Source organism: Narcine bancroftii, chromosome 6 (genome assembly GCF_036971445.1).
Source record: "Narcine bancroftii isolate sNarBan1 chromosome 6, sNarBan1.hap1, whole genome shotgun sequence".
Classification (NCBI taxonomy): Eukaryota; Metazoa; Chordata; class Chondrichthyes; order Torpediniformes; family Narcinidae; genus Narcine; species Narcine bancroftii.
Genome location: NC_091474.1, coordinates 13,283,709 through 13,297,636, shown reverse-complemented (window position 1 = coordinate 13,297,636; position 13,928 = coordinate 13,283,709). Strand labels below are relative to the sequence as shown.

The window sequence follows — 13,928 nt, the reverse complement described above, 5'->3', positions numbered from 1 at the left end:
TAGAATGTTGTACATTGACGGTGGGCATGAGCTTTCTAAGGCACTGGTGCAGCCTCACTTGTAGTATAGGGTACAGTTTTGGGCTCCTTATTTAAGAAAGGATATGCTGGCATTGGAGAGGGTAGAGAGAAGATTTACAAGAACGATTCCTGGGATGAAGGGATTAGCATATGAGGAACGTTTGATGGTTCTTGGATGGTACAATTTGGAGTTCAGAAGAATTAAGGGGAGCTCAGAATCATTTTGAATGTTGATAGGCCTGGACAGAGTAGACGTAACAAAGTTATATCCCATGGTAGGGGAGTCGAGGACGAGAGGGCACAACAAAGATTAAAGGGCACCCATTTAAAACAGAGATGCGGAGGAATTCCTTTAGCCAGGGAGAGGTGAACCTCTGGAATTTGCTGCCATGGGCAGCTATAGAGGCCAGGTCGTTGGTTGTATTGAGGCAGAGATTGGTAGCTAACTGTATAGTCAGGGTATTAAAGGTTATGGGGAGAAGGTAGGAGTGTGGAGCTGGGTGGGAGGATGGATTAACTCATGATGAATGGCATTTCAGCCCCTATATCCTTTTGATTTGATGATCTAATAGATTCTTGCTGAAGGATTTTCAACCCAAAACATTGACTCTTACTGGCTACCTATGGATGCTGCCTGATCTACTGAATTCCTCCAACACTTAGTATGCTGCTTCTATTGAAAAGACAATTTGCCCACATTTTGATGATGTGCAAAATGATTTTATTACCTGTGATGTACAATTTATATGTAGAAACAGGTGACATTTTTTTCTAATTCCGTTTTTGGCCTTTTTGGAGTCATAATTTAATCACATCATCACTTAAAATGTTTTCCATTTCAGAAGGACTGATTCAAATCCAGGGTTTTCTCCATCTATTGTTTCTTCCTTTACTTTTGGCTTCCCAGCTACATTTCTGGAATGACGAGGTTCAGCTTGTGCAATTGTGCACATGTTTCGCACTAGACCAGTTGCAATAGAAATTCGCCAAGTCAATGATATATTCAAAACAATTTTTCTTCATCATCATCATGGCCCATCCCTTCACAAGTGAAGATGAACACGGTGCCTTGTACCGCTTCTGTCTTCACAGAACTTTTGTTCTGTTTTCCATGGAACTTTATGCACCATGTGCTGGGGCAAGGACTTACTTAACTCTAAATTTAATTCTAGCTTAACCCAACTATGCACTGGTGTGTGTGTGTGTGTGTGTGTGTGTGTGTGTGTGTGTGTGTGTGTGTGTGTGTGTGTGTGTGTGTGTGTGTGTGTGTGTGTGTGTGTGTGTGTGTGTGTGTGGTGGGGAGGGGGTGTGGCAAAACCAGTTCAGCCTTAATTCTGAAGAGATGATTTTAAAGTTCAGTCAGTTTTGTTTTGAAACTCAGATTATTTAAATTGTTGCTCAACAGCAATTATGAAGTAGGTGTGAGGCATCAGACTTCTCAAAACTCACAAAGTTCTTGTAGAGAGTCTTCAGAGAATTCTGTCTTTATCCGAATGACTTCCCCCCTCTTGCATGGAGGTTTCAGTACGTGATCTCTTCATGATTTCACAAACCCAACCAGGGGTTACGTGAAGATCCCATGTAGAAATGGACACAGCAAGACAGCCCTCGCTCTCTCTCTAAAGAGATAGTCAGAAGTGGTCATTTTCTTTCGAAAGCCACTTTTTCTGTGTTCTCCTTTGATCAGGAGTAACATGTAACAGTACCTTTCTAGTTACTGTATCTTCGATCCTATCTTACATACAGGATGGCCAAGCAACTTATGGTTTCAAAATGTGTCTAGTTTCAGTAATATGTTCTCTGAAAATGTCTTTTATCATGTGACATGACATCATTGCTGTCTTTGAAGTTTAAAGTGCAAAAGTTGAGCTAATGTGATTCCAAGCTGTCTGCGCAGCTCAACTACCAAATGGCTTCCTTGCGTACAGAGCTGTTTCTCTGGGTAAACATTCATTTTCTTCAACATTTCAATGGACAATTGCTTGCTTTATGGCTGTTTACACAGCTTCCACGAAATTTAGCAGATATTTTGACTTCCATAATGGTTTTTATGTGTAAATATCTGTGTTTGTGAGTGTCCCTGTGACAGACACACAAAATAACTTGACGAAAAATATATATAAAATTTGATGTACCTAACATTAATACAGGTGCCTAACCTTTTATCCAGGATCATTGGGACTAAACACATGCCATTGTTCATTATCCTCCAGACTTTGGAATCATTTTAAAATGGCACAAAATTACACAAAACAAAGGGTGTGGGGTGTTAAATGAATTTAAATAAATAAATGCCATAAAAGGCCATAATATTACTGGCATTTTTTTTATTTTAAAGTAAAACCTCAAAATAAAACTGGGTCAAACCCCCGTCCCCACTGTCCCCATCCCTGCTGCCCCCGTCCCTGCCCTCTCTTAACTTCGGTGACTCTTGGCCTCGAGCACCCAATGGGAGGGAAGCAGGTGGCGGCTGGTTCAATGCGGGAGCAATGGTCATCTTCCTTACCCACAATTCTCCATGCAGCTGGAACCGCTCTGGCACTGGCAGAGCGGTTCCAGCTGAGTGGGGGATTATGGCCATCAGCAGCATGAGCTGCTGTGAGTGAATTCCAGGCTCAGCAGTACTGCACCCTTATGCTGCCACATTGGGAGCTAGATGGGGGTACAATGGACACACAGCTGGGGGCAGGGATGACCGACACACGGACCGACCGATGAGTGGCCTGAGGTGGGGGTGATCAACAGGCAACCAATAGAGTGCTGGGGATGAGGTGGGATGGGGTGGAGGGACACTGTCAGGGGCAGCGGCCGAGGTGGGGGGTGGTGGGGGAAAAATAGACGGCAGGTGACTTAGAGTGGAGCATTTGGGCGTTTTCATTACCGAAAAAAGTGCTGGTTTTTGGAGGTTGCTGGTGTTCAAAATCCCGGATAAAAGGTAAGGCACCAGTAACACAATTCCATCACAGCACATCATTAATGATACAATGGCACCTTCTTTCATTATTTTGATGCTTTCAGAAGCCAAAAAAGAGATTGTGTTTCAAACTTGCTTTGTAAAACTGTGCAAGCAGATTCTGACGGCCAGGATCCACAATAACTGCACAGCACCAGATTCTGCTCTATTTACTGAAGAAGCAATGCCCATGAATTTATTATATATCTTTTTCCTTCTTCCTGTTCCCTGGTGACAGGGTGAAGCTTTTGTGAGACTTGCTTTGTAGCTTTATTTCTGTAAGTAGTTGAACCAGCAACAATAAACTTTTAATGAAACATTGACAGGCAGAACCTGGGAAGTTGTCCCTTTTTAGGCAAATTTAATCTCATCAAGAACTGAGAGAGAGAAACAAAAATGTTTACAAATTATGTAAATGAGAATTATCAATGCTGAGTTAAGGCCAGCGATCAAACTCTTTATGCACTTGTACGCCACTCTTCCCAATGTTTTATAGGAAGTGTTAAATTGTTTAAAATGAATCATGTGAAGCTTTTAATTCAACATCTGTACTGTTATTTGTGAACATAATTTTGCTTCAGTGTAATTGTGGCAGAATAAGCAATTTTTAAGCCATCATGTCACAATCGATAGAGAATATTTTATGATAACAAGCACTTCTTTGGTTGTGGTTTTAACCAGTACTGATGGGCAAAGTTGGTTTGCAGATACCAGTGAGAGAGTGTGTGCCCTGGCCACTTGGCTGATTTTCCCCCATGTAAGATCATTTGTAAAGCGAACAGAACAAAGGTAAAGGGGCTCCTAAAAGGTCTTGGTTGTTAAGGAGCTTCCTGAATAATATCGGAGGTTGGGAACTAGGAGCTGGGTTCACCACTGGAATGAACAGGAGGCCTTGTGATGGTATAGGTTGGGGGAGCACAGAATTCATTGATACTCAGAGTCTCTGAAGGGATTTTATTTCTCCTATTGGTGGGACGCCGGGCTAGTGGCATCTCTTTGGTTGCCTTTGTGGAAAGCAAAAGTTGACAAATTTTGAATATTTATGCATGTGGCAAAAAATGAATCGTGAATTTTGGAATGGCAATTTGGAGAGACATCTTGCATTTCAGGTCAAAGACTCCCACAGGCTGCGGGCTGCTGGCGACTTGTGGTCGAAAGACCCACGCGGGCTGCTGGATACTGGCTCATTGGCATCGGTTAATTTAAGAGGGAGTTGATGGCAAGAAGGGCTCCTGAAGAACTTTGGATGTTGAAGGTTTCCTGATCATAGCGGAGATTCGGATCTGGAGCTCGGGTACCAATGGATAGAACAAGGGACTGTATGGCTGCAGAGCCTGCGGGAGCGCTGAGATGAATTGATGGGCATTCACTGACTTTGAAAGGATTCTCTTTTGCTTCTCTTTCTCTTACTGTAAGGGGCACTGGGTAACACTAATGGCGACTCTTTGTCTGCCTTACAGCAGACTCAAGGTAATTTGATGTGATAATACATTTTTCTGTTTTATTACATGACAATCAAATAACTTTGAGGTATTACTCTTTCTTTAACATTTAATGTTTTGTTATTATCTCTCATCTAGCTGTTTCTATTTCATTTCAAGGGAAGTACCTGTCAAAAGGGAGCCATTGATAGACTTAATGTATGAACCGGTGATAGGAAAGTTATCTTCCCTGGAACTCCAAGTCACCATCTTGGAGACAGAAGAAGAGAGGACACGGTGGCCATGGGGAGATAGGAAGAAAGGCTCTGACTCAGACTGCCTGTCCTGCATGGATACTCGTGAGGCGGAGGGCTTGCATTCTTGCTGTCTGAAATGTTAAGTGTGCAAGATAAGTGTAGAGGTGGATGCGGTTATGTAATTCAGGCAAAACCTCAATCACAGGTGCATGAGTAAACTATCTGTGGCTGATTTTGGGTATCACCTCAATAATGTGGCTTCTTTTTTTTAATTTTTAAAAATTTTTCACACTATGAACCATATTAATCAAAATTCACACAAACATTTCCCTCTTGAATATACACAGTGTCATTTTCTCCCCTTCCCCCCTCCCTTCCCCCCTCCCTTCCCCCCCTCCCTTCCCTACCTCCCTCCCACCCCCCTCCAAACCCATTAAACGTTCAACATATACAATACAATAAACCCATTAAACAATGTCATCACACAATGAAAATAAACAAGAAAATTGTGTCATCTACTTTTACACACTGGGTCAATTTCGTCTTCTTCTCATTCTATCATTTTAGGGGGTGGAGGTCCGCAGTAGGCCCTCTCTGTTGTGTTCCATGTACGGTTCCCAAATTTGTTCAAATAATGTGACTTTATTTTTTAAATTAAATTTTATTTTTTCCAATGGAATGCATTTATTCATTTCCATGTACCATTGCTGTACTGTCAGGCTCTCTTCTGATTTCCAAGTTAACATTATACATTTTTTTGCTACAGCTAAGGCTATCATAAAATCTTTTTTGCGCCTCATCCCGTTTAAGGCCTAATTGTTTACTTCTTAAATTTTATTATTGATGCAAAATCAACTAATCCCTTTCACAATAGATAACCTTTCCTTTAGAGAATGGGAGAGCAAAGGAATTAAAAGAATAGAAAATTGTTTTTTGGGAAATAATTTATTATCATTTGAACAAATGAAGTACAAATATGGAATAACTCATGGTACAATGTTTGCATACCACCAACTGAAAACCTACTTAAAGGACAAATTGGGAAGCAGACTGAGATTACAAGAAGGAAGCAGCTTTGAATATGTGATTACAGACACAATGATAATTTAAAAATTTATAACAAACATGTACATCAAACTGCAAGAGAAAAAAAATGATGAAATAATTTATAAACCCAAACAAAAGTGGGAACGAGAACTAAACATAAAGATAAAAAATGAAATATTGGAAAAGCTCTGCTCCAGAACTATGAGAAATTAATAAATACGAGGTTACGCATGATATAATATAATTGGTTACACAGGCTATATATCACGCCCCAAAAGTTAAATAAATGGGATCCAACAGTATCCGATAGATGTTTTCGCTGCAAGAAGGAAACGGGAACAACAGTACATGCAATTTGGGCAAATGAGAAAGTGAAAAAGTTTTGGGAAGATCTAAATCAGCTATTAGATAAAATAACAAAAAGCAATATACCAAAAAATCCAGAGATCTTTCTTCTAAGTAATATAAGAAGTAAAGAATTAGGCCTTAAACTGGATGAAGTGCAAAAAATATTGTGGCTTCTTGAGCAATGAGCAACTGAACTCTGCATTAAATGTTGGGTATTACGGGAGGCTTTGTGATTCTCAAAAGTCTCGTCACACTCGTAAGTTCCTTTATCTAATTGAAGAAATGAAACGAGGAGTTTAGTCAGCATCTGACAAGATGGAAAATTGCACTCACATTTATGTAATGTATCAAATTTTGTTGTTTGGTGATGCTGGCTTGATCAAGGCCACTTTCACATGGTCTCAAATTCTTTTCTGAAAGTTGTATTTCTGATTATCAATTATTTTTTTTAAATATCTGACCTATTTTTCCAGTCCCCCTTCACCTGTTCTAATTTCTGCACCACTGGCCTCAGGCACCAAAAAGTAACCTTTATATTGTGTTTAGAAGTCATTGAGTAAAAAATGATTGAAGGGACTTTTGTTATTCGTCAAAAGCAGCTAACTTGCCTTCTCCAATGTGGTTCCAGCAGTGACAAAACCAACAAACACAGCCATGTTGCATGTACACCTCTGCTGTGTGTTACAGAGACGTATCTGGTTTGACAAGACCGATGCAATGGTCTTGATGCAGTTATAGAGGAATGAATGAGATAGATTGTTCTGTTCCATCAAATTTGCTTGCTGTCGACGACGAGTAATTTCAGGGTGAGATTAGGTGTCTCTCTCACTCTGAAACCTTTCCTCCAGCAGCCAACCACCATCCCCTCTCTGTTCTGAGAGCCATCCCTTCTCCCTCTCACTTTCCAGCTTTTTTCTCTAAGCTGTCCAACCCATATCCACCTATGACCTCCTACCTGTGGGCCTGTGCTCCTCCCCTGCGCTTACCCCAACCATTTTATTTCTTTTTGCTCAGGTCCAAAACATTGGTTCTGTAACTTTGCCATAAAGAACGCTGAATGACCTGGAGAGTTTCTCCAGCACTTCAATCACAGTGCCCGTCTTGTTTCACTCCGTGTTAAGTGCCTGTTTTCTGACTCACCTCATCAATTTATTCCTTGCATTTAATAGATTGAGGCTTGATTAAGTAGTTTTTAAGTGTTCTCTTTAAACAGTACCTGCTTGTAAAGTTACTAAAAAAAAATAGAATGTTATCTGGGATCTAGTTCTCCACCCACACAGTTTCTTGGTATATGACTGGCCAATCACCTGCTGAAAGATACATAAGCAGTGATGATGGCATAAATGAGATTCAGTTCAGGTTATCAAAAGTCTTCCAGCAATGGCATGAAACACGAAAGTCTGCAGACACACCGGAGAAACTCAGCCAGTCTTGCAACATCCATGGGAGTTAAAGATATATTACTGATGATTCCTCAAGCATTATGTATATCCTTACCATGACATTTGAAATATCCATTGTGATAAATGATTTCAGTTGTTTGGCCGACCTCAGTGGTTCTCAACCTTTTTCTTTCCACTCACATACCACTTTAAGTATTCCCTATGCCATAGGTGTTCTGTGATGAGTAAGGTATTTCCTGAGGAGGTATGGGGGTGGAAAGAAAAAGTTGGAAAACCACTGTTTTAATCATACCTCATTGACTCGTTATGTGCACGGTTTCATAACTCCGAAGGAAATGGGCCAATGACAATTTCAGTAACCTTTGGAGCAGCGATTCTCAACCTTCCCTTCCCACTCACTTAAGCAATCTCTTACTAATCACAGAGCACCAATGGCATAGGGATTACCTAAAGTGGTATGTGAGTGGAAAGACAAAGGTTGAGAACCATTGGCTGAATATTTGAACCATTAAGTGAAAAAAAATCCTTTAAATGGTAGGCATTTCAAGTTTATTCAAATATTGTGCCAGAATAATAGAAGAACCCTACAGCATAGAAATAGGCCTCTTTGGCCCTTCTAGTCTGTACTGAACCTTTTTTTGGCCTGGTCTCACTGATCTGCACCCAATCTATTTAGACAGGTACATGCATGGGAAAGGTATGGAGGGTGATGGATTGGGTGCAGATCAATGAGACCAGGCAAACAAAAATTCCTTTCCCATGCATGTACCTGTCTAAATTCTTCCTAAATATTAAAAATAAGCCTGAATTCACCACCTCAGCTAGAAGCTAGTTCCACACTCCCACCACTTTTTGTGTGAAGGAGTTCCCCCTAACATTTCCCCTCAACCTTTCCCCTTTTACTCTTAACCCATGTCCTCCAGTTAGTGTCTCACCTATCCTCAGTAGAAAAACCCTATCTACATTTACTCTGTCTTTTCCCCTCATAATTTTAAATTATGAAATCTCCCCTCATTCTTCTATGCTCCAGGGAATAAAGTCCTATCCTGTTTAACCTTACCCTGTAACTCAGTTCCTGAAGTATGGGCAACATCTGAAAGATGCTGTGTTCTTGGTGGAAGGGGTCTTCAATGATTTTGCATGCCCTCTATAGATAACGATCCTAGTAGATCACGTCAATGGGGGAGGGAGGGAGACTCCAGTGATCCTCTCTGCCACCCTTAATGTCCCGTGGATTAACCTCCAATCCATTTTTCTGCGAGGTAGCCGGCCTGGACACTCTTGATGGAGCTTCTATAGAAGGTTGACATAATGGCAGCCAGTAGTCATGCCCATTTCAGTCTTCTCACTGTTGCACGATCCTGACAAGTGAGGATGTGTTGTGTGTCCATGATAGGTCACTAGGTAAGTGAACTCCAAGGAACCTGGTGCGCTCCACTCTCTCCACTTCAGAATTGTTGATGTGTATGGAGTGTAGTCGTTTTTGGGCCTCATTTATTTCGTCTTGTCCACATTGAGACTCAGGTTATTACTCTCACGTCATTTCACAAGATTTTCCACCTCTTCTTTGTATCGTGGCTCATTGTTGGTGATGAGACCGACTACTGTTGTGTCATCTGCAAACTTGACCACACTGTTGGAACTGGATGTGGCGATGCAGTCGTGGGTCAGTAGCATGAACGGGAGCGGCTGAGCACACAGTCCTGAAGTGCGCCAATGCTCAGCAGGACAGTGCTCAATGGACTGCTAGCATCCCAGACAGACTGTGGCCTTTCCGTTAGGAAGTCCAGGATCTAGTTACAGACAAGGGTGTGGAGTCCAAGTGAGGACAGCTTCTCCGCCATCCGCTGGGGAATGATCATGTTATCGGCCGAAATGAAGTTAATGAAGAGCAGCCTGGCATGTGAGGTGTTATCCAGGTGGGCCAGGATGGAGTGAGGTGACAAGGCTATAGCATCATCCGTGGAAAGGTGCCTTCTCTAAGCAAATTGAAATGGGTCCAGGTATGCTTTGATGTGCTCCATCAGCAGATGCTCAAAGTATTTTATAATGGTAGTTAGTGTAAAGTAACACTGATAATTGTCACAATTAAAATTTAAGCAATTTTCTTCAAGGTACTCATGACTGTCCAACATTTTGTGGGATTTTTTTTGCTGAAGATTTAGATGAGCGAGCTTTGCTCTTGCCACCACAAAGTCAAGGGGACCTGTGGGCAAAGCCATGCTGAATTGTGTTCTCAAACATCCTGAAGCCAACCTTGCTTTTTATTCACTGCAAGCTCCTTGCCAGGAATGGATCTGCCTGTGAGATTATGATTTATTAACTATCAAAAATAGCAGTCAAATGCAATTTATAAATATCCATTCAGTGATTAACCCCACATGCATATTCCTGAAAAGAAACCATGTGCCTGAATAAAAGAACAAATCCACTTCCTTCTCCCTTTGAGTTGATCTCAAAAACACAAACATGACAGCTGTTTTGTGGGAAGTTCTTGTCAATGTAAATGTTCCTCGCAACAGCCGGAGAAACTGAAGACAGATTGGATGGGAGAAGGCCAATAGCTTCAAGAAGTCTGTCAAGATAATTTCAGCCAGTACTGCAGTTTATCGAGCCACAAAGACTTCCACTGTCTCTTCCTCTCCTGCACCCTAACTGAGGCTGCAGGGTAGGTTATCGTGAGCTACACGTCCTTAGGCTAGACGCAATCATTCATGTTTCCCCTCCCTCTAAAAAGAACTGCTGCTTCACCATTTGAGCTCCTGCTGCACTCAAGCCAAAATGATTTGCTGGAGTTTTGACAAGGGCCTATATTGGAGACTGATCTAAGAGGTTAAAATCAAGGCTAATTGACAATTGGATCCAACATTGGCAGGGGGTCATTGGTCAAGGTTTGTTTCTTTGTGATTCGAAGCCTGTGAGCATTGTGTTCAGTGCTGTGACCCAGTTCATTATCGATCTGGATATGAATGAAGGAGATATGACCAGTAAGTTTGCAGAGGACATGAAAATTGGTGGTGTAGCTGATATTGATCATATTTGCCAGGCCAACAGGATGATGCTGATTAGTTTGTAAGGCAAGGAAAGTAATGGAAGTTTGCATTTAATCTTGATAAATGTGACCTGATGTATTTTGGGGAGGACCGAACAAGGGTTGGACACACAAAATGAATGCTGGAATCTCTGGATATATTGAAGAGCAGAAAGACCTCAGTGTACAGGTCAAAGACAACAATTCAAGGACAGCATGGTGAAAAAGGCACATAGGATACTAACCTTTATTTATCGGGCCATAGGATATGTGTCACGAGGTCATTACCACAGTTGGAGTACTATGTGCAGTTTTGCCCATCGCTCTGTGGAAATAGTGTGATGACACTGGAGAGGATGCAGTGGAAATTCTCCAGGATGCTGCATAAGATGGAACGAGACTAGATAGGTTGGGTTTATTTTCCATGGAGAGGAGGAGCTGAGGGGTGACAGGATAGAGGTGCACAGAGAGAATAGATAGTCTTAGTAAAGACACCTAAATCTAGATCGCATAGCTTTTGGGTAAGAAGTATAGACAGTAAGTTAACAGCATGGAGATCTAAAGAACATCCTCATCCAGAGCAAGGGAGGAATCTTGGGACCCAGCCTAAGTGCGTGGTGGAGGAGGTCACATCATATCGTTTGAGAACTATTGAAAGGAGCACTTCAACCACCAAGGCACTGAATTCTGATAGATCGAGTGTGGCTAAATGGAAATGGCATGAGCAGTTACTTGATGGTCTGCAGAAATGGTGGGCTGAAAGGCCCGATCCTGTGTTGTTTCACACTGTGATGGTGGATGAACAGAACTGTAGAATTTGAGGCTGCTTTGCTTCTCAAGCATTCTTATTTCAGCCTCCAGTCATCCTGGATGAGAGGATCTGGAATCATTGAGGACCCCTTTCCAGGAGATGTTATTTGTTGGCCTGATCCTTAAGCCTCCATCACATTGTATGTGACTAAGCTCTAAAATGAAATTTCACTCTTAATCCTCTCCTTATTCAAGTCATTGAAGACCAGAAAAGAAAACTCTGAATAAGATTGGTAAAAATAATTTCCTTATTTTTATGTTTAGCGTTCATAATCTCTGCACTTGTTAACATTGGTAAGCCAATGTTCAAGTCAATGCTTTCCTTTTGTGCACCAAAAGTGTGTCACATTCATGTATTCACCTTTCCATCAATTTCCAACCATACCTGGTCAGCTTCTTTGTTCTTTTTGCTGCCATTACACAATGTCAAAAGCTCAAGCTAAGATCTGTTTATGACTTCCCTTTGCTAAAAACATGTTGGTATTTTGAGTGATGGGTAAGATTCTCAGATGCTTGCAGCAATTAGTCCATCTAGGATTCGATGCTGTCCTTCAGTCCTCTTTGACACAAAAATCACTCACATTTAGCTCTCAGAAATCCTCTGAAGAACTGTAGAAATCCCAGCTTTGTTTTTTCCTTAAATTTACTAGTTTATTTTCCATGCTATCAAACCTCAGTGCATTAAATGCATTCTTATTTATTTACACTTTGGTCAGATGATGTCTTGCTTTTCCTGGGTCTGGCAAACTTTTCTTGAATGGCGATGTAAAATTGATATTTGAACGCTTCACTCGACTGTTTGCTTTTCAAGGTTCTGCTGTAGTTTCACTGGAGGTTGGAAGTCTGTTTACAGTCAAATCTCATTAAATCAGTTTCAACTTCTATGCATGATCAATTTTTGGAAATGCCAAATAATGCTGAAATGTTAAATTCTGTGTGCTTTGAAGATGGTACTGATAATACAGGACAGCTAATAGTGAGATTTAGGCAGAAATAGAGCAAGTAATCCATGAATTGTTAATTTATTGAACAAACATAAGGTTTGCTTGCTCACTTCAGCACATACATGATAATATGTCATAATCACCTAAAAGGATCAAGCATATTGTTCTTGTGGATTATTTTACCATTATGCCAAATGAAAATTCTCTTGGATTTTTAACAGTTTGAGAACCGAATAACTAATTTGCATGGCTTCATTGTTCAAAATATACAGCTTCTCACTTTTCCTGTGCTTCTCTTTCAAACATTGCTACGTTGCACTGACAGGAAACACTCCTCGCATCAACACTGGTGGGAAATATGAGCAGCATGGCATATTTTCTCCCTTCACCGTGTACCCAAGTCCATACAGTATCGTACATTGCTTGGGCAGTGGAGGAATAGAGATGCCATGGGTGCCACATGTTGAACTCTAATGTACGCCACAGAAGCCACTGAATCAACCACTGTGTATGAAGAAGTTCAGGATTGCTGAATCATTTCATTTCACTGCTGCCAAGCAGATTTTTTTCTGACTTGCATGTATGAAGAGGGCATTACTCACCAACTTAACTGCAATCCACGAATTGTCCTTTAGAAGGTGAGGGTACATCACTGCACCCCTTGTTTTCTTCATCCTTGACCAGTCCAAAGCACTACCAGATGGTCTTTCTCACTCTCTGTAAGTACTCATTCAAAATTCTGCTGTCTGCTTCCTAACTCACATCAGGACTCAGTTACCCACATCTCTGTACCAAAACTATCTCAGACGAAGGATTATTGTAAAATAGGAGTCTCACAAGAGAACTCAGATGCTGGAATCTGGAGCAGAGCACAATCTGCAGGAGGAACTCAGCAGGACGAGTAGCATCAGTGGGAGAGAAAGAAATGACAATTTCAATATTGTGGTGAAACAGATATTGTACATATTTGTCATAGGTAAATAACGTGACCTTCCCTGGTTGATTCCACACTCACTGGCCAGCTCGTGACTCCTCCCCTTTCTTCCCCATAAATGCTGTCACGAGTCTGGGTCAATGTGAGCGACCAACACAGGGATACTGTCCATGTTCTGCAAATAAAAGCCTTCAGTCCGGCAACTTTCAGTCTCTGTGCAATTGATCGTGCATCAAGTAAATCAAGACTAGACTCAGTCTCAGCTCCCCCAAAAGACATTAATAATTTTTGAGTCTAGCAGAGTATAATAAGGGCTCTTGTCGTGTATCTCTCAAAAGAAAACATAAGGCAGTTCATCAGTTTTAAGGTTGAGCGTCCTCTCAGTTATCTCTCAAATGCCCATTTTATCCATCAAGTATTGAAAGGGAAATCATACCGATTTTTTTCTTGTGCTGTGTGTGGGAGACTTGCTGAGACGAGAGATACAGAATTCTCCAGCAATGAAACAGGCCTTTCGGCCCAGCTTGTCCATGCTGACTAAGTCCGTCCTATTTGCCTGCCTTTCCTACCCATGCACTTTTCTAAATGCCTTTTCAACTTTAAACTGTCCTCTTTCTACCACTTAATCAGGAGCTTTCTCCATATACAGTAGGCAGCACGGTTAGCGTAGCAGTTAAAGTGCAACACTACTACTAGGCCAGGAACCTGGTTTTGAATCCAACATTCCCTGTAAGAAATTTATACATTCTCCCCGTGTCTG

General features: G+C 41.3%; 1 protein-coding gene across 25 annotated transcripts in view; it reads left to right on the top strand.

Annotated features, from left to right (window-relative positions):
• Positions 1-13,928, top strand: part of ptprt (protein tyrosine phosphatase receptor type T) — a 1,055,968-nt gene that overhangs the window by 237,948 nt on the left and 804,092 nt on the right. For 22 of the 25 annotated variants that reach the window (XR_011339907.1, XR_011339906.1, XR_011339908.1 and 19 more), the window contains one exon: positions 4,575-4,789. The exons of the other annotated variants lie outside the window; for them this stretch is intronic. Coding sequence is in view for 18 of the 22 variants with exons in the window: in XM_069884018.1 (XP_069740119.1) it covers positions 4,575-4,789 (215 nt within the window). In the remaining 4 variants the exon portion in view is untranslated. The remainder of the gene's footprint in view (positions 1-4,574; positions 4,790-13,928) is intronic. 25 annotated transcript variants of the gene reach the window in all.